The sequence below is a fragment of the Nyctibius grandis genome, chromosome 4 (genome assembly GCF_013368605.1).
Source record: "Nyctibius grandis isolate bNycGra1 chromosome 4, bNycGra1.pri, whole genome shotgun sequence".
Taxonomy (NCBI): Eukaryota; Metazoa; Chordata; class Aves; order Nyctibiiformes; family Nyctibiidae; genus Nyctibius; species Nyctibius grandis.
In genome coordinates, this window is record NC_090661.1 from 19,884,508 (window position 1) to 19,908,889 (window position 24,382).

Genomic DNA, 24,382 nt, shown 5'->3' on the forward strand with positions numbered 1-24,382 from the left:
GAACATGCTGACACAGAACTGCAAGCCATCAGTAACTGTAAATAAGAGAGAAAAACACATAATTGAGGCAAATTAGATTTGGAAGAAAACATTGAAGGGAAAGGAACAAACCAGTGCTTTTCATCAGCCAAGACATCACTTAGTCATGATTTGGAGCATTCACACCTGCTCTGCTCTGTCACAGCTCCCACAGCTCTGAAACACACTGCAGCAGCACCCCGACACCTCTCTTTCTGCCAAGCCCAAGCAGCGTGACAGGATCATTTTGTCATTCAAGTTCCCATTCAGTTAATCACTGTAACACCTTCAAATCCCTACAGTGTATTTCACGCAGAATGTCTGCATGAAGTAAAGCAGCCCTGTGGGTCTGCCTCCACCAGCCTGGTGCAAACTCCTGAGCTGCTGAACACAAGGGCCATCTTGCCACCAGACAGCAGTGGACTTGGGCCGCTGGTACAGCGGGCATCCTTATTTATCTGCGTGCTTACATGGTCATTTGGGCCTGCTAACAAGCCTGTTCTGGTCACAGTTTCCCATTATTCTTTTTTTTGATCTGTTATATCATAAAGGCCTCTGTTTAAGAGGTTGGTGGACAGGGTCCCTTGGGAGTCGGTCCTGAAGGGCAAAGAAGTCCAGGAAGGCTGGACGTACTTTAAAAATGAATTGCTAAATATTCAGGAACAGGCTGCCCCGGTGTGCAGGAAGACAAGCCGTCAGGGAAAAAGACCAGCCTGGTTAAAGAGAGAACTTAGGCTAGAACTTAAGGAAAAAAAGAGAGCCTGTTTGCTCTGGAAGAAGGGTTGGGTAACTTGGGAGGTCTATAGGGATGTTGCCAGGTCGTGTAGAGAGAAGATTAGAAGGGCCAAAGCTCATTTAGAGCTTGATTTGGCTGCTACAGTCAAAGATAACAAAAAAAGTTTCTACAAATACATTAACAGCAAAAGGAGGGTCAAGGAGAGCCTCCACCACTTGCTGAATGAGGAGGGTAGTGTAATGTCAGGGGATGAGGAAAAGGCAGAGGTGCTCAATGCCTTCTTTGCCTTGGTCTTTAATGTCAAGACCGGTTGTCCTCAGGAGACTCGGCCCCCAGAGCCTGAAGTTAGGGATGGGGGGCTGTGTGAACCCCCCGTAATCCAGGAGGAGATGCTTAGTGACCTGCTGTGCCAATTGGACACCCTGCTGGAGGGTAGAAAGGCCCTACAGAGGGATCTGGACAGCTTAGATAGATGGGTTGAGACCATTGGGATGAGGTTCAAAAGAACAAGTGCCAGGTCTTACACTTTGGCCACAGCAACCCCATGCAGCTCTACAGGCTGGGGGAAGAGTGGTTAGAAAGCGGCCCGGCAGAAAGAGACCTGGGGGTGCTGATCGACAGCCGGCTAAACATGAGCCAGCAGTGTGCCCAGGTGGCCAAGGCCAATGGCATCCTGGCCTCTATTAAGAATAGTGTAGCCAGCCGGTCTAGGGAAGTGATCGTCCCTCTGTACTTGGCACTGGTGAGGCCGCATCTCGAATACTGTGTTCAGTTCTGGGCCCCGCACTTCAAGAAAGATGTTGAGGTGTTGGAGCGAGTCCAGAGGAGGGCGACCAAGCTGGTGAAGGGTCTGGAGGGTCTGTCCTACGAGGAACGGCTGAGGGAGCTGGGGTTGTTTAGCCTGGAGAAGAGGAGGCTCAGAGGTGACCTTATCGCAGTCTACAACTACCTGAAGGGAGGTTGTAGTGAAGTGGGAGTTGGCCTCTTCTCCCAGGCAACTAGCGATAGGACAAGAGGGCACAGCCTCAAGCTTCGCCAGGGGAGGTTCAGGTTGGACATTAGGAAGCATTTCTTCTCAGAAAGGGTTATTAGACATTGGAACGGGCTGCCCAGGGAGGTGGTGGAGTCACCATCTCTGGATGTGTTTAAGAAAAGACTGGACATGGCACTTAGTGCCATGGTCTAGTTGACATGGTGGTGTCAGGGCAATGGTTGGACTCGATGATCCCAGAGGTCTCTTCCAACCTGATTGATTCTGTGATTCTGTGATTCAAGAAATACTTTGACACGTGCTGCTCTGCCTTGGCTAAGCCACACCAATGCAGGGCTAGTCTCAAGACCCAAGGTGTTCAAGGAAAGAGACTAGCAAGGATCTAGAAGGAAATTCTCCACAGACTCTGTAGGTACAGGGCATCTATAACACATACATTTTGAAAGCCCTTTGAAGTGCTGCTCTCTGTGCCTTCATACACTTGAAACCCTTTGGAAATGCACCTCTGATACTTAGCTGGATAGGGATTTGTCAGTACTTTGCTGAAAAGGGACAGAGATTACAGGAGAATAAGTGATACAGGATCTTTATTTTCTATACCTTGAAAATTCCTTACCAGTTCCCCTTTCTTTCACCCCCTCAGCAGTGGCTATTTATCTGTGTTACATCCACACAGACCAGTTTAGTTCAGCTCCTACTCCATTACTGTGGGTTTGGCAGGTGATACAAGGAATGTTTTATTGTAATAAACGTTCTTTGTCATGATGTGATATTCTCAACTATCGAAACAAAAAAGTTTATATTGCGCCTTTCAACTGTCAAATCAGTCCTTTTATTTGAGATTCAGTGGTGACAAGGAAATCCAGCAGCGTAACCCTTCCTTCCCAATTACAGCTGCAAACAGCCATGTGGGTTGGTGCCAGTAATATTTAAGCTTCTGCCTCAATGGAAGTGAAATAACCTCCATAAACTGAAAACGGAGGAGGAATAAACAGAAACCAATGTCAGGTCTTGTAACTCATTAGTGCCTGCATGTGGTTGAGTATTGAAAGTTTCCAAGGCAAGACAAGGGGCAGATTTAAAAATATCTATTTGAAACTGCAATACAATTGCCAGATTCATGGTTTTCAAACCTGTTCCAAAAGTCCTGGGTTCCCCATCTTATTTGGTCAGACATCTTCTTCTGACCCTATAATATGGAAATGACAGAATTGTCATGATTCCCAGCTCCTGGTCTTCTGCCACAGACTATGAACTTCTATCCTACATCCAAATGGTCTGGACAAGCACAGAATCACCCTTCCCATGTGTCCAGAACTGGGGTATTTATCCAAGCCAAACACTATGGCTGTCTCTACATATCAACTTGTAACCGAATTTGTAACGAATCTTTGCCAGGGCCAGAGCTCCAGCTTATGCTCACAGAATTAACCAGGTTGGAAGAGACCTCTGGGATCATTGAGTCCAACCATTGCCCTGACACTACCACGTCAACTAGACACCATGGCACTAAGTGCCATGTCCAGTCATTTGTGGGTTTGTTGGGTTTTTTTTGTTGTTTTGTTTTTTGGTGTTGTGGGTTTTTTTGGGGTTTTGTTTTTTGTTGTTCTTGTTGCTGCAAGTCTAAGCCCTGTACACAAGCCACCAAGAAGCTGACCAGAATTATTTTACCTCTGTACAGTGAAAAAACTTTCAGCTCCCACAGAATTGTAAAGCATGCTGCTCTGCACCGTATAGCAAGTTATTACCCAGGAGCTGATCTTCAGTGGTTTTTTCTATCCATTGCAGTAGTTGAGTGATACCATCAAACCAATTCAGAAAAAAAAAATTTACTACTATTATTCAGTCTTGAACATAACATACCCGCCTTTGCTCATCTTACTACCATCACTGCCTGAAATCTATACAATCAGTTAATCCCAGGTCCAGGGCTTATTCCATCAGATGTCCCTCAGCAAAGCACTGAGCGAGTAACATCCTGACCACCTCCAAAACTTACCAATACCACTTCACATAAGGCAGGTTCAAATCCCAGCTCAGTCTTATCTCACCATTTATGCACCATAAAGGTGCGCTGAGGTCCGTGACAAATAGCATACAAGTGACGTGACCAAACAATGTGTCCAGCTGCTGGCGAGTTCACCTATTTTAATGACAAAACACCATTCAGCATAACCAGCTACCCCCTCAAAGCTGAATCAACTGTTTCACCAGCTATTACACTGCAAAACTTCCATCAGGTAAGTTAATAACAGCAAAGAAAGCTGTGATATGGATACCATCACCTGCGAACCATTGAGATGTCAACACTCCTAAATGGTTGTAAGATGGAAAGAAGGGGAGAACTACCCTACAGCAACAGAAATTCATATTTTGGGTTTTCTGGCCTAAATCTATGAAGGAAGGAATACAATTATTTTTCTATACTACTGATTAACTACTGAAAATACTACTGATTAACCATTCAAAGACAAAATGCTGACTATCACACTTCTGTTCTTTCCCTCTCTTTCAAAAGATACTAGCCACAGTTCAGATACTTAAGTGTATAAATTCAGCCAGGCATGTTTAATGAAAGTTTTACCTTCTATCACGGCATTTTTGAAGTAGAGAATAGGCTGCCTTTTACCCTTCCAGCATCATAATGAAAAAGTAACTCTTTCCATAGAATTGAAGAAAATCCTGTGGCTAGCAGAGCCCCGTTGAGAGACAGATTAATTACCGACTTCAGTGTGCATGCAAGAGTAAGCTTGTCACACCTAAGGGAAAAAGAAAAAAGCCAATCAGTTCGGGAAAGGTGGCAAAGTTGCTGTGCTAACTTTCTCCTCCCTTAGACCTTCTGCACCACTCTGTGCAATGAGACATATGGTGTTCAGAAACAGCAATAAAGCAAAATCAGGCTGGGGAATTAACTTCCCTTTGAACGAGACAAGACAGGTACTACTCGCAACCCCCAGTGCTGCCTCACCACACAGTGCCACCCCACTTCATGTTCAAGGGGGGGGAAGCCCCATTCTGAGTGGCCAGCCTAGAGGGAACACAACACCCTTCAAAGCAAGAACAAAAGCGCAGCTACGAAGTGCTGCCTCAAACAAGCACAGTGACAGAGCCAGCTGCCTCGGGACTAGGTGTTGCCCGGAGCTCTGCACAGCCCAGAGACACCCAGTGGCTGAATCATACATCACAGGCACGTACAATTAATGGGAAGGCTGGGGACAGCATCCTCCCAGTTCATTTATTTAGTACCGTCTCAGGTTGACATGATGCTTCTCGGCTCACCTTCAGCTCAGGCTTAGGGTGGGAATGGACAGGGAGGTCTAGGACAGAGATCTCATTCTGAATCAGTGACAAACGGCAAGAAAGTTCAGAGAAAAGAGGAATCTGCGAGGTTGCACACCAAGCTTTATCTTGTGTTTGTAGATGCTACTGATATCCTCTGGCCCTTCCTGTGCTCTGCTATTCCCGAGGAAGTCCCTGCAGGCAATGCTCTGCCTTATTTGAGGTCTCTGGATGAGTTTGGTTAACCATTACCTGGAGTCCGAGATGGGGCAAGTGCTGTGCCACACTAAAGGTCAAATGGCAGCTAAGTGTTCCTTGTTAAGCTGCTACCTTTGCCAGCAGCTACACTTCCTGGCTTAGAGGAATCTTAATGACTCACAACAACTAGTCAAGATACATGTGCAAAACAAAAGTAAGGCATCACCCTTCATATTCCTAGCAGCACAGGACCAGACTCTATACTAGAAAAAGAGAGAAGGAAAATAGATCGAACTTGAAACAAGCTTTTAGCAGCTCTACAAAAGTATAAGCAGAGTTTCCTTTAACCCAAGTAGCAGCAAAGCTGAAAAAGGTGGCATGCACAATGGGTCTCCCATGCATTGCATGGGCTCTCCAACACTAGACTTGACTCCATCCGACCCAGCTTTAGGCACTTGTGAAGTACCCAAATTAGGCGGATCATCACAGTCAGCTTCCTCTAAGGTCAATGGAGAGAGATGGACACCTCTTCTCACTAAGATAGAAGTTCATCTAGGCATAAGCATCTCTCCACCTCTTATTTTAGACCCATCAATTTAATGGCATGAATTCAAGCCAAAGTGTATTAGGAACAGCTGGATTACATAGGGCCAACTAAACAGGATTAATATTATGCTCCCTTACTTGGCCTGTACTATTGTTAAAACTGAATAGCAATGCTCAATTCAGATGAAAGTAAAAGCACAGTAATCTCCAGAGAGACACAGAAATGCGTAAGCTTCTTTTGTGGCTCCTTCTGGAAAACAGCACGGCAAACTTTGTTTACAACCCATACCACATGCACAAAGACAAATGCAACCTTCAGCCAAGTTCCAGCAAAGACAAGTCTTTTTTCTAGCATTAAATTGTCATTTTTCTAAGGAAATTGATTTCTGGAAATAGCAACTATATTGTAGCAAGGGACAAACATAGGCTGAGGGCATGAATGGGTGACCTTACCATGATCACTCTACCATAAGATACTTAAGAATAGTTTCATTCCCTGCCAAAAAGCTCAGAAATGCAGCAGCACTAGTAACCCAGAAACACTATGGTGACTCACTTGTGTTCAACCAAGTATCAACTCAGATGCTCAGGGGAAACCACAAAGGCATCAAACAGGAGACAGGCTAGCCAAGTGGATGCAATACAGCAGCACAACCTGGACTCCAGCCATAGCTCCTTTCACTGACTTGCTGGGCACCTCACTTTCTGCCTCACTTCTCATATCCCGTAAGATAAGTCCTCTTTTAGCAGAGGTTTGACTTACAGGTGAACATTACTGATAACCAGTAAGTTTTCTCAGAATACAAGCTGACCATGGCATACTGATGACAAAGAAAACAGTATGGGGAGCTTTCATGTCCCAACACCCCCGACCCTAATACACATACAGAACACAGAGAAGAAGTGAGGGAAACATCCCAAGTATTGCAGGAAAACTCACAGACAGAGCAGCTGTATAAACCTGAGAAAAGAGAGAGCAGGCAAGGCTGATCACAAGAACAGCACATGGCTAGTGTGAAATAAAAGAGCATAAACAAGCTTGGAAGGCTTGAGGTCTTCTCACAAGCAGAGGAGAGCATTCAGGATCCTAGTAGCCCCCTTAGATCACACTCTGTATCTGCTCTTGTGCTGTGCTATCAGAATCGGCAAAAAAATAAAATAAGAAGGAACGGGTAGGGGACAGAGCTAGGTCAGCTGCAGCCCCCTTCTCCCAGCTGCTCAGAGCTCCAGCTTCCAGTATTTGCCCCTCTCCTTCAGCCCTGCCCATGCAATCCCCTTTCAGCTATCCCCCATATGACTCAAATTTGAGGCACTTGCTCCGCACCAGTGTGCATACAGAGACACTGACACTCACACCATGTTCTACTTTGTCAGTGACACATATAAGCAGCAAAAAATTAAGAGGGAAGGTTCCCTCTCCCTCCCTCCTCCTGCGTCATTAGAGCTTCATCTTTTGCTCTGTGAAGCTTTTAGAAAGAGAAAACAGATCTGAAATGAAATGGGAGCGGTGTAAAAAGTGTCTGGAACAAAATACCATATGTGCAATGCCTCTTCTGTTCTGTGAGCTGCAAAAGAAAACAGCACCTTCCTTGACAGAAGCAACAGGGCTGTCTTAAGTAATTGGGGGGTGAGAGGCGAGGAAAGGGGCAAGAAAAACACATACTGTCCACAGTTCGGAGAAGAGCCCCTTTCAGCAGCCATGAGTAAGAAAGCTGCAGAAGCGACAGCTTCGTTGCCTCCCTGCCCAGCTGGCTCTCAGACCTGCCTAGAACCTGCATCCAACACCACAGGAAGGGCTGGCTTTGTTTTCGACACTGTTGGCCGGTGGCCTTATACACAGGATTACAGAACACTGCTTTCCTCACAAGTTATGATAGGGCAATTTATTTTCATTGGCATAAGCAGAGAAGGAGAGCCAGTCTGATCCACTCTGCAGCAGCAGGACACTGTGAGAAGCAATTTTACATGTGTACATCATACAGTCGTAACACAGTATGCACATTACACACACACTGTCTTAGAAGGAAACCTTTCAAGAGAGACCTTTGACTTCTGAAGATAAACTGAAGCATCTACAGTCAGAATCTTCAACCTTCAATCTCCATTATCCACATGCTGCTACACCAAAGTAAAACCCTGTTTTGACTTCCTTCATGACTTTCAACTCTCCATTCCCTCATATTTTTACAGCAGTCTGCCCTATAAAGTCACTAGAGGATCTTCCCCACCCTGTTGACATCATCTCCTCCTTATTACACCCAGTCCAGTCCATGCCACTCAGCACAAGCTGCAGGCCAAGTGCTGGGTAAACAGTACCAGATCCATTGCACTACAGTGAGATCCTTGCTGACATTAAGGCTCATAGGCTGCTATTACAAGTCAAGGCCAGACTAGTGAGCAGCAGCCTTCTGTGTGACTGTGGTGATGCAAACTGTTCCACAGTAAATCTAGAAACTACTAACAGCCACACTCTGCTCTCATCAACTGCACACACACATACACTTACACTCACAGGTGCTAAATACCAGCCTGGTTTGCATCCTCTGTGACTTCTTCCCTCCCCAAGCCCTCAAACTCATTGTTTTCCACTCTGACCCTTCAGCCTTAAACACTAAGGCAGCTTGGCATATCAGATCTCAGAAAAGCTTCTTTTTCCCCAATACTTCCAGCTTTTCCTCATACCCCAGCTCTTCCAAACTGTGGCTCAGAAACATGTCACCTGATTTGTTCGCCAGTATCCATGTAGCTGACCAAATGCTTAGCTCTGCTGTAGTGCTACCATACGTAAATCTTCAAATACTTCAAATCAAAACAAGAAGTTCTAAATTAAAAAAAAACAAAACAAAAAAAAAACAACAATAAAATACACAAACAACTCAAACGACTGCTAAAATCATCAATACATTAGTGGCAATAGCCACATTTTGGAGAGGTTTTTTCTGGGACTTTTTATTATTACTATTATTATATCTGCAGAAGGCAAGCCAAGAAGAGAGAAAAAGATGAAACCAAGCCCTGTACCCGAGCGAGCTCTCTGCGAGCAAATGCAGACACGTTTCAGGGCTGGCAGAACATTGTCCTGAAATTAAGTGGTGTGGCTTCTGACAGAAACACAATTTTTCAGATCTGGTATGAAATCTGTAATGCATGTCACTGAATAAAAGCTTCCATAGGCTGTACAGCAGCACCTAAATATTTGTCCTACTGCTGTTCAACCATAGCTGGCACACATTCAGAGACTGCAAAGACAAAGCCAAACCAAAGCTCAGGCTGACTTTTCTATCTCCAATTTGCATTGCACTTCTCCCTCCAGGGATCTCGCATGGTTTGGTTTGGATTCTATCCCAGCTCAGTCCTGAACAGAGAGATGTATCAAACAATTTCAATGCACCGACACACTTCATTTTAAGTTTAAGTATTTGAAATTACTTTGAATGCACATTCTTAACATTTCAATACTATCTGGATAACTTTTTAATCCACCCATTTTTTACTAAGTGGTTAGAGTGTAGGGCAATAGGACTAAACTAAAAACAGAAGAAGATTGCACCAAGATAGACATGCACAGAATGAAAGCTGTTCAGGCGGAGTACCACTTTCCCGTGGGAAATCAAAACGTCATCACTAACTATTCAAAATTTGCTTGTACCAAACACCGTCCACCATGAAGCAGGACAAAGCTATGAGCAAGCAGCAAAAAAGGAAACTCCATGAAGCAAATAAACTAGTTCTGACTTTCACCCCCTTTCACTGCAGAGGCAGATAAGGGGACAACGAATTGCCAAATGCCTTGAGGATGTGGGGTGAATATGCAGGGTCAGAGCCAACTCTGCAACTTATACAAAAGCCCACCTAACAGAACTAGTCACCAACGGGCAAAGGCAGGGTTAACACATACACTCTGTGTGTGTGTATGTGCATACAGTTACACACACACTAAGGAAATACCACAAGGAGGGGTCATGAAAACCATTTTCCTCACTGTAACAAATAACTTAGGCAGTAGTAAAGGACAGTTGGGTCGTCCACAGCAGCACTTGCCATCAGAATCAGTGCTTCGCATGGTAAATGGGGTTCCGGTTGCCAAAAGTCACATGGAGCAAAAGCAGTCTGACTTTGGATGAATCACTGCTAGGACTGAACCTGCAACAGGTAAGCTGGGTGCATGGAGAAAGAACCCTAAGGAAAGGAAAAAAAAAAAAGCCAGAAAACAAGGCTTATTAAACTGTAAATTATTTGATACAGAGAATCATGTGTACTCATATTGGCCAAAACAATGGCCCAGAACTGGTTCTCCTTTCATAATACAGTACAAAACCATTATTGTCTACCAATGGCTCATCATGGGTCCCATGAATAAAGGACTTGGCAATAACCCAGCAGCCACAAGGCTTATGACAGCTTTCTCAGGAACTTATGAGAATTTGACTTCTTTCCAATACCTCCCTTAGGCTCCCAGAGGAATCCCCGAACAGCTTTTCATGCCCTAGGAGTCAGGCCAGTTGACAGCAAAGAGGATACCCAAAAGGCACTGCAATGACAATCCCGCAGCAGAGCAGGAATGCAGGCAAGCAATAAAACTGATGCTAAACAGGTCCACAATAAACTGGTCCTAACCATAATTTAAACAGTAGGGCACTGCCAAAATGAAATGGTCATTTACTGACAGAGCAAAGAAACATAAAACCCCAACAGAACAGTAAGAGATCAACTTTCAGAAAACAAATGTTTCTCAAGCCTACCACTGCATCTAGATGAAGAAATAATCTTTTCTACTTCTGAGCACAGCTCTCTGAGTCCTCACCTCTAGTAGCAGAGAAGGATCTTCTGGGCAGTTCTTGCTTTCTGGTATAAAGGCATTCTATTACCCATTCCCCAAGTAAGAAATCTTCTTGTGTGTGTGACAGTCACAGAAAAGTCCTAGTCATCCCACCGCCCCTTTCCTCCAGATGTCCTGATTTGCTCTGACAAAGGCAGAATGCCTAAGCAGCAGCAGCAGTACAGGCAAAGCCACTGCAGCACAGCCCTAGCCCACTACCACTGTGGCTGAAGGTAGGAATGCTTCAAAGAGGGCATTGAACTGGCACTCCTCTACAGCAGCAATAGCTCTTCTCTTCCTCTATCCATAAAGTGGCTGCATATGTGCTGAGGGGAAAGCCATTCTTTCACCCACATACCATTTTGCTCTGCAGGATAGAAGGGAAAGTGTATTTGTTCAACATGCATTTTAAGAAGACAGAGCATCTCTGCTTTAAACTGACCCCACACACTGGGGATGTAGCTCAGTAGAGAAGCAGAAAAATACATCTCCTTTGCAGAAATGCACATACATCCAAATACCCCTCTGGCCCAGCTGCAGACAGGTGGCATCCTTTGTGTAACACTCTGCATGGCTAACACTCACCCACATTACAGGTAAACCACTGTACAATTCAGTTATTGAAGAGCTAAGCAGAATACACACACACACTCACCTTCAGAGGTTTCCCAATACAAACAGGAAAAGTTAGCTTTCACAGAATAGAAGCACTTTCTTAATATTAAGCTTTTTAGCTTCTCTACAGAGAATGGCAAATGTCACAAATCAAGAAAAGAAGTGAAGCAACTTGACAAGATCATACAAGAGGCTTGCAGGGAAAAAGCCCTGGCTAGGGGGATGTTCTAGGGAAGAGACCCCATGTTCATTCACTCAGCATGCTGCTCATCAGGCCAGGGGGGTGCAAGGGTGAAAGGTGGAAAGATGTCTTTGTTTTATGCCTACTTTGGAAAGAGTTAATTTTAGGAATCAAAATAATTTGGGGTCCTCAAAATATTCAGCATATCCTAAAGGAGACAGGAAAAGTGCTCTCCAAATACCTTTGGGGAGAGCAGACGTATATAGAGTTAAGTACCATTTTAGATCAGGCAGGGATTTGAAGGCAAGCTGCAAACTAAACTGCAACCTTGATCTCGCTGTTCTTTTTACTTAGGTCAAAAATGAACACAAAACCCCAACCAAACCCATCAGTCCCTGGGCACAGCTAAAGCAGCCTATTGTTCCGAGAGGACTTATCAATCACTACAGACGACCCTCTCTGATCAGGCCATATGATTGAAGGCTTTACTTTATTATTCCCTCACACCACCACCAAGCAAAGCAGCAGCACCGTATCAGATCACACAAAGGAACTGCTGCCCTTCAGAACAGACTCCTGAATAACGGCTCCCTGATGTGCACGTGTGTGTGATTTAGCTGTGCGCAGTGGGAACGCAAGAGTGACATGCCATGTGTGCCATTGCTTACTGAGTTTAAAGAGGCAACACAACTGCAAACAACCAAGATGTTTGGAAGTCAAGTTGGTCTTGTATATCAAGTTTATTAAAACTCCACGACTATTTAATCCAGTATGTTGCAGCATTCTCAAGTACTATACACATGCTGAAGAGTGCTAGAACTGCTGGGCAGAGGCAAGAGATGATGGAAAGCTCAGCGAAAGCTAGCTCTCCACAGCTCAGTCCCAGCTCCAAAACACTGTTTCGCCAACATGCAGGCCTCAGGGCTTCTCTGCAGCCAGCTGGAGACCCTACCTCAGCTTTCTAGTCCTGCGGCTACTACACCCCACAGTTTCCCAACGCTCTGCTACTCCAGTGCCACTGTGTTGTGATTAAAACAATGGAACTGGCTCTTGAATGAAAGATTCACCTGCAAGCAAAACAGCTTCAAAATCCACATTCATAAAGAATGTTTGACGAATTTAAAGGCTTCTCCTCCTTTACCCATTGAAACATAACAGTTCTTGGTCCTTCATACAAAACATGCTGTAACTTCTTTCTTTCCTGCAGAGCAGTCACTGTGCATGTGTCTACCACCGTATTACCTCAATATTTTTTTTTCAAGAAGCACTTCTCTATCAAAAAGGAATTCACTCATACAAAGAGAACTGTATTGCTTCTGCAAAATTTCATTTTGAGAATCCACAGTTAAAGCGCAGGACCCCTACGGTTACTAGTTCTGCAGTGTGATAGCTTCAGTATCCCTTGTGAGATGAAGCATATCACCTTAATGCATCCTTAAGGTGAGAGAAGGACCAAGCTGATTGGCCTCATCACCCTAAGGGCATACAAAGTGACATACTTAATCTGATGAGAGACGCTAAAGCAGTGCCTCTTAATATTTTATGAAACATTTGGCTGTTTTTAATTTTAAAAACAGCAGCTCAATAAACAAAGCAATGGAACGTTCCCTGTGGATGGCACAATGATAGGTGCACAGCAGCCCACTCATCTGACTGAGTACACGATATCCTATGTATCCACTCTGTCCTCCTCCTCCCCACATCCATGCTGGAAGCCCTGTACACTGGGAGGTCTCAGACTCTGCACACCAACAGGGACTTTTCCAGAAATAGCTGTCTTTCACCAGGATGTAGCACACAGCAGTGGCAGCTTTGGAGCTGGTTTAGGACACCAAGCTTCCATACAGCACCTTAATCTGGACACAACAGGCTGACATGCCCAAGATGAGTAAGTGGTTTTAATCAGAAAAATTGCATTTTCTTCCCTACCTGGTCAGTTCTTGAACAAGACTACAGTCACAGACTTTCATGAAACATAAAATGCAAGCATCCCTTGTCCTACTACTGCACACTTGCTATAAGCTTACCTGCTTTCTTAAGTAGCCACTATTGGCCCCTGTCAGAGACAAGGTACTCAGCAAGATGGATCTTTGCTCCTACTTACAACAACCATCTTTTATTCCCTCTCCCATGGAGGCCTGCAAGACACAAGACCAGCCAGAAGACAAATGGAAGGAAAAGCCCAAGCATCAAGCTTAAATACAGACATAAGCATCCCCAAAAGGCCCAAAGGATAGCCTTCAGCAGAGCCTGCTCTTTAATTCTTTGTTCCAAATACATCCATCATCACTTGAGAGCCTCAGGGGTAAGACTTCAAAAATAAGTTAGAAAATTCCCCCATTCCTTTTAATTGGAGTTCAGGGACTCATAGATGCCAGGGCAAACTACTACAACAGGACTGCATTGCTGTAGTCTCTTTAAATAGAGATAAATCTTGATGGGACAGGATCTGCTTATACACACGGAGAAAAAAGTTCCCAACCAAAGACAGAAAGTACATCAGAGACAAAAGCACATCCATGAGCTCAATGGGAATGCACATACTGCTTTCACCATAGAAAAAACAAGACCTTGGGGCTCCTCCCTTCAAGTATTAATAATGGACAAGTCCTGGCCTCACCTCTACTCCACATTCCATCCTTTACTCTGGAAGGAAGGATTCTGCAGAAATTAAAAGCATTATCCCAAGAAAGGGGATTATTTTGTCATCTGAGGACACCTGCATGGAAGAGCAGAGCTGATGGGCAGCTCCTGTGATCTTTCTGATTAAAATGCTGCCTCAGGATATTACTCTCCCCCACCCCAACATGAAACAGTCAATTAGGCTGTGATATATTCATGTAATAAAGGCTTTTCTTATAAAATATGTCATTCCAAGACTGGCAAACATTATACTTTTGCCTTGAAGTGATCTTACTGAGAACAAACATGACAGATAAAACCAGACCTAAAGCAGTTAAATACTGACATCTGAGGAAGTAGAGAAGTGAGGGAGTAGACAGACATTTTTTCCAATGCCATCTCAGTGCTTTTTTTTTTTTAAAAGGAAAAAAAAAAAAAGGGGGGGAGAGGAGGGGTAGGGGGAGTTAAGGATGATAAGCCACTTCCATGAAGGGTTATCTTACCTTTTGATTAATAATTTTATATACATGTACACATACACACACAAAACTACACTCACCTGCCACCTACAGCAACCTCTACAGGTACAATAGCATATTAAACCGAACAGCACAAAATTCTGTTCATGGCATCAGATGCAATGGTGTCCGATGATCATCAAGATGACCATCAACAAACAGTTCTTAGACCAGTCTCTTACACTAAGGAACCTTACACCACACTAAAAAGTCATTATTAAAACAAGAACTGCCTTTGTGGAGCACCTATCCCTAGCCAGAACACCTCAGCTCTCACTTCTAAGCACAACCGGGATCACCCTGAAAATACAGCTGGTCCAGCTGTGCTTCTCCACAGCAACGCCCTGCCTCCGAGGGCCCAGTGCAAATGGGGGGACACCTGAAATAGCACTGACATACACAAGCAGCAGGGAAGGATCCGTAAGTCTTAGAAAGCTACTAAACACTACCACTGCTCACCAGTTCGTTAGCAGGAGCAATCCCTAGGTACGCCACAGAGATTATATCATTATAGATATCTTTATGAATACATGTACACTGCCAGAGTCCCAAATACAGAGCACCATCCCAGCATCTTAACTCCTGTCCAGTAAAGCAGAACAAAGTCTCTGCCTCACAAAAATATCAAGATAAAGTCTCTGCCCCCTTCTCAAGTAATAGGCAGTGAGCTTTACATCTAACACAAGGACACCTTCAACAGTTTTATGGAAAAACATTTGCATTTTTGCATGCAACTATGGGACTTCCTCATACACTCTATTTAGCAGAGACATCTGTTACTCAAAATATATATATTTCATATAAATCCCATCCTCCAAATCCTTTCCATCGCTTCTCACTAATGAAGCTTTGTGTGCAAAACCGAGTGCATTCTGCCCCCATTACGAAGCCAATTACAGCAGGAAAAACAAGCAATTAACAAGGTGTAAAATAAACATCCTGCCACCTGCCTTTTAATAGCAACCCCACTTTGAACAAGTCACAGTCTCAGCACAGCTTTCAGAATTGGCAACTGATACTATATAGGTATTTATGCAGCAGCTGCTTTTCATTGCAACAAATATTACAGGCTTACCAGAGAAGGTCAGCATATTTAAAAAAATATATAGCAAGTATTAAACCCTGCTTTGAGGCCCCAAATGTTGCTTTTAATGAAATCAGCAGCATCAGACTTGTCTGGTATTACAGTGAAGCTGCAGTTACATCCCCAGCTTAGAGAGGTTTCTCTTCATCTCCACTTGCTTAGCAGCTTCTGTATTTGTTTCACTAAACCCGGGGGCCTGAGCAGCCATTAAACAGTGTGCAGGGTAACTAAACAACACAAAGCTCAACAGAGCAGACAACTCTCTCCTTCCATCATCCCTGCCTCTCCTTCTTGGCTTTCTCCACCTCCCCACCATCACATATAAAGCTATATCCAATTGCAGGCAGGGGGGAAGGGCACGATGGGGCAGCAAGCCACCCACTCAAAAAATCAAGGAGAAAACAAATCAAGATTCCAGCTTAGTCTTTGCTCCTTGAGCCTGCAAGCTTTAGAGGGAAAGGAGGAAGTCCTTCCAAAGTCACACTAGCTAACTCCAGAGGGAGCCACTTTTCTTTCTCTTTTGTGAAACGCAATGAATGACACACTTCTGAGTAGTTAACCAGGACTAGCAAAAGCCCAACAGTAAATCTGCAGGATTTAATAGACTTGGAGTGAAGAATGTGTACAAGAAAACAGCAGCCAAGCTTCATCTTGCATTTTTTTTTTTTCTTATCTTCCCCTCTCGCTCTGGCTTTCCGCTGCTACATATTTATTCATTAAGTTTTCCATGTCACATTTCAGTTCCTGACTAATGTCCTATTTAATCACTCATTTCAAGATTCATGCAAGTCTTTTCCTCTTAGGGTTGAGGCTCGTTGAGATCTGAGGAGTACACCACATATTGTACCATGAACTTTTGCAATCACCTACAGGATTCTGAGGTGTTAGTCAGAGATGGAGTGAAAACTGGTAACATCTTTCTCTAAGTGACCCCAGGAAGCAACAGGAAACAGGCTATCCACATGTTTAACGGTGGCGAGTCATGATCAATAGTACCAAAACAATCCTTCATTGAAAAGTTCTTCTAAAAAGTCCTAAATTTAAATAACAAATCACTACCCTTGAACACAACTGCTACCTAACTGGCAAATCAGATCTTAGAAGACCCAAGTCTTCAGTTCTGGTGATTATCTATACATATGCAGAAACAAGCAAAGTCAGAAGAAGGGGAACAACCACAGAAGGTGAAAAACAGCAAAGTCTCCAGACCCATGAGGGCGCACACCTAATTTGACCTACTGTAACCCACAAAGTAAAAATAAAAAATAAAATTAAAAAATCTCAGCCACTGGTTTCTCATGCTACCAGTACAAGTGAAGAGATCCCACGACTCCTTCCTACAGCCCTAATTACAGAGACAAGGTCACAACAGACACAATCTGCCAACATGAGCTGCAGGAGGTCATATGGCCACTCAAGCTATAAAAGTATTTTAAGAGTAGTTCAGTCAGTCAGGTCACTTAACTGACTTTTTTTGGGTTTGTTTTTTAAACAAGCAGCAATATTTTCCCTTACATTTTGTGGGTGTGAGAACAGGAAGCAGGATCTACTCCTTAGTCCCCAGTCTAGGATTTCAGTACTCACTACCATGGAGCTGTCATGCCCAGCTGCATTTTGTACACCTAAAACCCCCCCAAAAATGCCAAGAACAAGCCTCAGCCCAACAGTGATGGTGGGACAGAACACTGTCAGCTTTCAAACGTTGTTCAGATCACAGGAAGAAGTCCTGTACCGCATTAACCAAGAAATGGGATATACTATCTGCAATACCCTGCACCAAACCCTCACATGGCAGAAGCTGCTCCAGAAGCACATCAGAAAAGCAGTCCACAGTTCTCAAACTTATTTCAACTTGATTAGTTCTAGGGAAGTCTCTTCTGCTCAATGCTGAGGAGCACCTCTAATGGATTTACCAGGCCTCTGAAGGCCCAAAGAATCCGCAGTTTCGGGACTGCTGCTTGTTGAAAGTAGCAAGAGACCAAAAATGGGACAAGAACTTACTGTGAGGAAGACCCATATAGTTAGTTCTAGGAGACAGAACTCCAATTCTTGCAATTCTTCTTCAGAAGGATGCTTAAAGAGACCTAATTCTCCAATTCTTTCAGCCCTCAACCCTCTTCAGAAAGGTGGTTAAAGAGACCAAATTTGACTAAATACTAAACTGCAACAGCTGAGTGTCAGCAGTACCCAGCTCACCTGAAAAAGAAGAGTTGAAAGGTGGCATGCCACAACGGGGGCTCACTCCACACAGTCACCCTAATCAGCATGAGCTACAGCCCATAAACACTCCCTCTGATTCCTAATAGTCACATGTGTGCACATCCCCCCAAAAGACCTCTAAACTGACTTCTGTGGTTTGGCAAGCAGTCAGAATAAGCAGAGGATACATGAAGTTGAGCAGAGAATGTTCTCAGTATGTAGCAATCTCCCCATGTCACCGACCATAAAAATCCCTACATTTTCTAGGATCAAAGAAGGTACAGCCATAAAAGACCTATTAGTTCATTAAGCCCACCACCCAGCCAAAGCAGGTTATCCAGAAAAGACAAAGTCAAATACTGTGAGAACAAGCCAAGTAATTTTTTCTTTGAAAACAGATGCTAAGCAAAGTCAGATATGGGTACTAGGTCTGAAAGATTAAATTCCATTTTGTTTTTAAGAAATAAGCAAGCACATTTCTACAAGGCAGCTGTAAGACACTAACCTACATCTAATGATGTGGCTCTGCCATGAAGCCCCTGGGACAGCCCCTCTTTCTCACTCCCAATTGCAAATTTCCAAATCCAAACACAAATGCTCTGCACTGAACAGTTCAGTAAGAAAATTACTTTGGAGCCCTGGTGCTGAAAAGGCATCAAAGCACAGTCTCCAAATTCTCAACCCCAAAAGAAAAGAAATCAAAGGAGAAAAAGAAAAGACACAGTTTGGCTCCCGCTGGCCTACAATACCAATAATGATAATAATCTAGATCGCAGGAGGTTTATCTACCCTCCACGCCAAGTCAACTCGCTCCATTCACAAGTGTGTATAATTGTTCCTGGGACTGCAAAAATTACTGTCTTTTCACTAGCAACCAGAATTGTAAAAATGCTTTCAAACAACCTCAAACCCTTATTTGTTAAAACAAAACTATTTGCTCTTTTACGGTTCAAGTTAGGTCTGGCATTTCTGTGCAGAGGGTCAATAATCCAGTCGTTCAAAAAATAGTCACGAAAGATGTATTAACATAAGATGTGCATTACGACACAATTATTTATATGCCTGACAGTAATGGCTCTGCGCTCTGCACTGTATCAACTCACAGATACTTTAGCAGGAAAATAAAACACTTTTGGAGAATTTCTCCTTCTGCTCAAGGACAATCAGCATAATGATAACGCCATAGTAAGTGAACAGTAAGGACTGACAGTGTTCAGGCTAACGCTTCATCCCAGTCTCCAGAACAGCAGTGTCTGTCCCTAAAGTCTGTAGCCATCACAGCGTGCTTCCCTTCGCTAAGCACGCATCGTCTGTCCCTAATGCTTCCCCGATCCTTCGATCAATGAAATACAAGCAAACAGTTTCAAGATGAATTATCCTCTGCTACCAAACCTCCGCGGCTCGGGGTACCCAATAAAAACGGCTGCTTTGCCGACGACCAGCCCCTGCCTCCCAAGCGAGGGGAGCTTCCCTCGTCCCTCCGACACCTGGGAAACGCTCGACCCGCGCAGGCTGCGCCTGTGGCTCTGCCCCGAGCAGCAGGCAGGACCCTCGAGGGCAGCGCGTACCTCTGCTGAACGGCCTCTTTTTTGATGTTGCCGTGCACAGGTCACAGCAGGACGGAGCAACGTTAAAAGTTAAACGCGACAGCGTCAATCTGACCCCAGAGTTTAAACACTCTCGGCAAACCTGCGGCCACCACAGCGCCCACAACTTGACTGGGGCGCGAGGGCGGGTTTGTCTTCAAAGAAATAAAGCCTGTCCGGGCTGCGCAGGACAACGATAAACCCAAGAACCCCCCGGGACGGGCGGCGGGCAAGCGGGGCGGGCTGCGAGCCCGGGCGCAGCCGCTGCTGCCTCCTCCCGCCCGAGGGAGCGCGACAAACAGCGGAGAAACAGCCCCGAGGGGGCCGCGGCGCCGCGCTTCTACAGTCGCGACACGGCGACGAGCGACGCCGCGAGCAGACGTTGCGGGGTCCCACCCGCCGCCGCCGTCCCCCTGTCCCGCACCCCCTCACGCCCTGCCCCGGCCGGCCGCTCCTCAGCCACGGTGGCGAGGGGCCCTGCCTGCTGCCGGGACAGGCTCTGCAGCCGCGGAGCCACCGCGGGCACCGCCACACCGGCGCCCCTGCCCGTGAGGGAAAGGGAGCGGACCGGCGGGCAGGCTCCCGCGGGGTGCCCCAGCTCCGTCCCACAGCCCTGCCCGCCAGGGTCCCCGTCACGCCCGCCGCCCCCCCCACACCGGAGCGGGCTGGCGGGCGCCAGGCTGCAGCCACCAGTTGCGCTTCCCGCCCCGGACGGCTCCGGTACCTCAGCCAGGATGGGATGAGAAGTCTCGTCGCTGCAAAAGCCCTCTCGCAATGCAACAAGTGCCCACCCACCGGGGAACGAGGAGGGGAAGGAGGAGCGGTGGCGGGCGCCGCGCTCAGTCGCTCACACCGCCGGTGCCGCCGCTCTGCGCTCCCGGCGCCCCAGCTGCCACTCAGCCGCCACACGCGAAACGCGAAAACAAGCCCGCCCCGCGCGCGCACTCTCTTGAGCCGCCCGGGACGCCGTACGCTCGGCCGATACCATCTCGCCGCCCTGCGCAGAAACAGGGGTGCGTTGCATCGCCTCCCGCCCGCCCGTCGCGCCTGCCCGCCCCGCGGCGCCGCGCCTTCCCCCGCCTCGCCGCACTGGTAGAGCCCTGGCAGCCGATGCGGGAGCGCGGAGGAGCGGTTACGGTAGGAGTTGCGTCACGGGGCTGCGCTCCCCTCGGCGGGGCCGGGACCGGGACCCTCCTCGCCGCCTTAGGGTGGGGTTCGCGGGCGAACTGGGACCGGTCTCCTGGGGGGCGGCGTGGCCCGGCGAGCGAGGCTGCCCCGGCCCTACAGCCGCCTCTTACGCCATCTCTAGGCCTGCCTGTTCCTGCCGGCTGTGGGGCACAATAACCCGGGCCCGGGCGCTCGCCGGTTTTCTCAGCCAGCGGGTGTTGGGTATCCCGCTCCCGGCAGAGCGCCGCTGCCCACCGGCCTGTTCGGAACGGCCTCGCGTGGGAGGTGGTGCGGGCCTGCCCGTGGGGGGTGAAGCGCGACCATGTTGCGCCGCTATAATTCAGCACCTCCGTAACGCGGCCTCTGGTGCTGCTTACGGTCACGTAGGCTGCTGAGCTGCCGTTTGAGACCTGTACAAGTTCTAAATTTACTGTATTATATGTGAATATGGTATTTAGTAGTTTTGCAGAGGTGTCATACTGTATTTTTTAATGTTACAGCTACAGTGCAAAAATGATCATCCCAGTGCGATGTTTCACGTGCGGCAAAATAGTTGGAAACAAGTGGGAAGCCTATCTTGGCCTCCTGCAAGCGGAATATACAGAAGGGTGGGTATTATTTCTGTATGTTCTTTGACACGAATTTTAGCTAAGATTGCACTGTGCATAAGATATATAAGTGCAGTGTCATGGCATTATGAAGTAGCTGTAAAGAGGCCAAAAACTACAGGTACGTTCTCAGGCTGACTATTTAACCAAGGGTTAGAAAGTATAATAGATAAGAAAAGTACTTGTTTCCCCACTGAATCTTTCCAGGTAGTAGTATGGAAGTTGCCACGTCATAACCTTTATATCCAAAACAGTCTCAAATATTTAACTCTGTACAGAACGGGAACAAAAGAAACAAGCAGTACAGTCAGCTTTGACACCAGTGTCGGGTTTTTTTTTAAAGGGGAGAGAAAGAAGTTACAAGTGTAAGAAGTAACTAACATTGTTAACAATGTATACCCCTTTTAGGTTTTCTTAAAAGCATTTTGTGTTCACTACCCAGAATTGCTAACCTTATTGGAAAGCACTGGTTTGCTGGGGGGAAGGGGAAGTTTAACTGTTCTAAATACTTGACTGATAGTCCTAACAATTCTATTTTAAGGAATCTATGCATGCTTTGCATAGCCAGAATAGTTTACAGATATCGAACACTTAAAATCTTACAGTGCAGTGCCAGAATCACTGTTAATGGTGGCTTAGAAATGGATGGACAAAATGGAAGAAATAAACTTGTCTAAACAATTTGTGGTTAAAAAAACGCCACACCTTTGTGTTTGTCCCTTAAAATTGCTCTTTTTCCACAAGTTTTTGGAAGCTAGAGGAAGAGGGAAATACAGCTGAAGTTGTTTTAGCTGAAATGTACCGTATGACTTCTAAAGTTGCAGTTAATGTTAGTATTTTGCGTCTCTGATAACTGCATTTGAAAGTTCAGAACTTTCCAGATAGCTCTTAAAACTTAAATATCAACAGACATCAGATGCTTTTGTTCTCAAGTGTTTTGGAAAGTTTAGATCTCGTAATATATTTATAAACATTCTTTTAAAAAAATACACTGTTCATATACTTCTCAAATGATTTTTGCAAGTGCTAGTCCTAAAATGAACCGCCTTGCTATTTAAGCCCTTGATGTCATCAGAGAAGCTGCTGGAGTTTGATTCCGTGCAGTTAGACTGTATTGCTTAAAGCCGAACAATCTTTACCATGGTCTAGCTTATGTAGAGGCTTCCTTTCAGTCATTTGTGCTTTAGAAAAGGTATCTGGCAGCTTCTTCCTACAGGAGAATTACAGGTTTCAGGAAATTACATTTGTTTTAAGCAAATGCTGGATTGTTGTACTGCATCATATAGATCTAAAGACTTGAGTTCAATCCTATTTCATGAATGTCAACTTCTGAAGGAGTATCAGACTGGCTTTATGGTTAATAGGTTGGTGCCAGAGAGCTTGGATAATGTCACTTATCTTTAAGAGGTCTGATATAGCAATATCCATTGAAGACACATGCAGTGGTTTAGGCTAGGGTGACTCGTACATTCCCTACCCAACCATAAGAAGCAGTCACACAGAAGGAAATCAGTGGAAAGACTGTAAAACACAAATTTCTCATTGAACAGTCTGCACATCCTTATTTGTATATTTGTGGGGAACAGGTTGTATAACTGAATGCCTTCTTATATGGGAAGTGGCAAGGATTTTAGCCTTCCTTAGAATTAGCATCCCATCTGTACGTGGGGTAGTTTGCATTTTGAGTTATTTTAGTTTCTATGTCTCTCTCACCCTTTTAATGTGGCTTAGATCACAAATTTACCTTGTGGAGTAGGCAAGTATCATCCTCAGTTATACAGAATGTTATAACAGTGCTTAGAGATGCTAACAATAGCATGGGTAACAATGCTTAGAGATGCTATTCCTTATTCCTGTGTGAGGAGACTGTCTAGTGCCTTTGTGCTACCTTCTACCATACAACTAGCAGGAGCTGTAGCCAGCACAGGTAATTATGGACTGTCCAGGATTTTGAGAGGAGTGGAAATGACTTCCCATGTTTCAGCACTGTGTTCCTGTTACTACATTCACACCTCTTGATTGATCAGAATTTTAACCAGATCGGCTCCTCTCTTTTCTACAGACTGGTGTTTGTAAAAGGCAGACTGAGTTACTGTAACTAAATAAGTGAGGTTGGAAATGTACCATATTTCATGTCTCTTTCCAGCTGTGAAGACTAGAATTTTATTTCCAAGTATGCCCTTACAAGTGGGGTAGTTCAGAGGAGGAAATTTGTAAGAGTTAGTCTGTTACGGTTCTGTTCCTATGGGAGTTCTGCAGCCTTAGCTCTGAAAGTGCTGTAGTTGTGTCAGCTAGACGCCATCTTCAACAGAAGATCGTGTGCTCTTGCAGGCCGGAGAACAGGCAAACAGCCTGTCAACAGCAGTAAATGGAAAAGAACATTAACAGCACGTGCTAAATTTCTGTTTCTTAGTTTGAACTGCAAACGAGTTTTCCTCTGTGACTAAGCTCAAAGTAATCAGTACGTTGCTTAGGAACACTTACAAATGGTTCTGACTCACCTCATTTTTTTTTTTCATTGTTGTTCATTAATAGAGATGCCCTGGATGCCCTTGGTCTGAAGAGATACTGCTGCCGGAGAATGCTCCTAGCCCATGTGGATCTGATTGAGAAGCTTTTGAATTATGCACCCCTGGAGAAATGAGATGAAAAAAGTACCCTGCTGCAAGCCATGTGGAACATATCTCTAATTCTAAACTTGAAACTGGACTTCAGGCAGTAAAGGATGAAAGCCACCTGTAGTGGAACCACTGAGAGATGTTTACCTTCTGGAGAAAATACTGCCCCGAGCCACTAACCTCTTTCAAGGAAACAAAGGAAACATGAAGTCCACTTAACCAAGATTTGGAGCTTAAATTAAAAGTTTGGAAGCTTCTTTTTAAATCTGCGTTTGGAGTTGTTTTGTGAACTTTTAGATGCTTCTGCCAGCAAAAATAAATGTTTGTTCATGTAGAAAAATTATTATATTTCATAAAAATGTTGAAATAAAGGAGGTCTTTCCGTGTAGCCTTCCTCCAGTTTCTGGATGGAGTTAAGTATATGCTTGGATCTTGCCATTTGCTTGTGCTGGTTACTTTGAGGTTAGGAGTACTATTAAGTAATTCAGTGTTTTGCGCTGGGGTTAGAAACATGGGACTGAAGCTCAGGGTTCCAGCGACAGAGAAGTGGGTACGTTTGTTTGGTAAGAATGAGGCATTACTCCTGAAAGCTTCTGG

General features: G+C 45.2%; 2 protein-coding genes across 3 annotated transcripts in view; one reads left to right on the forward strand and one right to left on the reverse strand.

Moving 5' to 3' along the window:
- The window catches only part of TSPAN4 (tetraspanin 4), a 479,366-nt gene extending 458,879 nt beyond the window's left edge, over positions 1 to 20,487 (reverse strand). Inside the window, exon 1 of the mRNA XM_068398876.1 lies at positions 20,117 to 20,487. The gene's annotated coding sequence lies outside the window, so the exon portion shown is untranslated. The remainder of the gene's footprint in view (positions 1 to 20,116) is intronic.
- POLR2L (RNA polymerase II, I and III subunit L) lies at positions 20,383 to 24,173 on the forward strand. Of its 2 annotated transcripts, none has more exons than XM_068398880.1 (3): positions 20,383 to 20,600; positions 21,060 to 21,167; positions 23,703 to 24,173. In XM_068398880.1, the coding sequence occupies exons 1-3, from the start codon at positions 20,503 to 20,505 to the stop codon at positions 23,809 to 23,811; spliced, it is 315 nt and encodes a 104-aa protein (XP_068254981.1). In that variant the 5' UTR covers positions 20,383 to 20,502; the 3' UTR covers positions 23,812 to 24,173. The 2 variants fall into 2 exon arrangements, with proteins under 2 accessions (XP_068254981.1, XP_068254983.1); XM_068398882.1 differs by having other exon boundaries at positions 20,439 to 20,529.
- Positions 24,174 to 24,382: the final 209 nt, after the last annotated feature.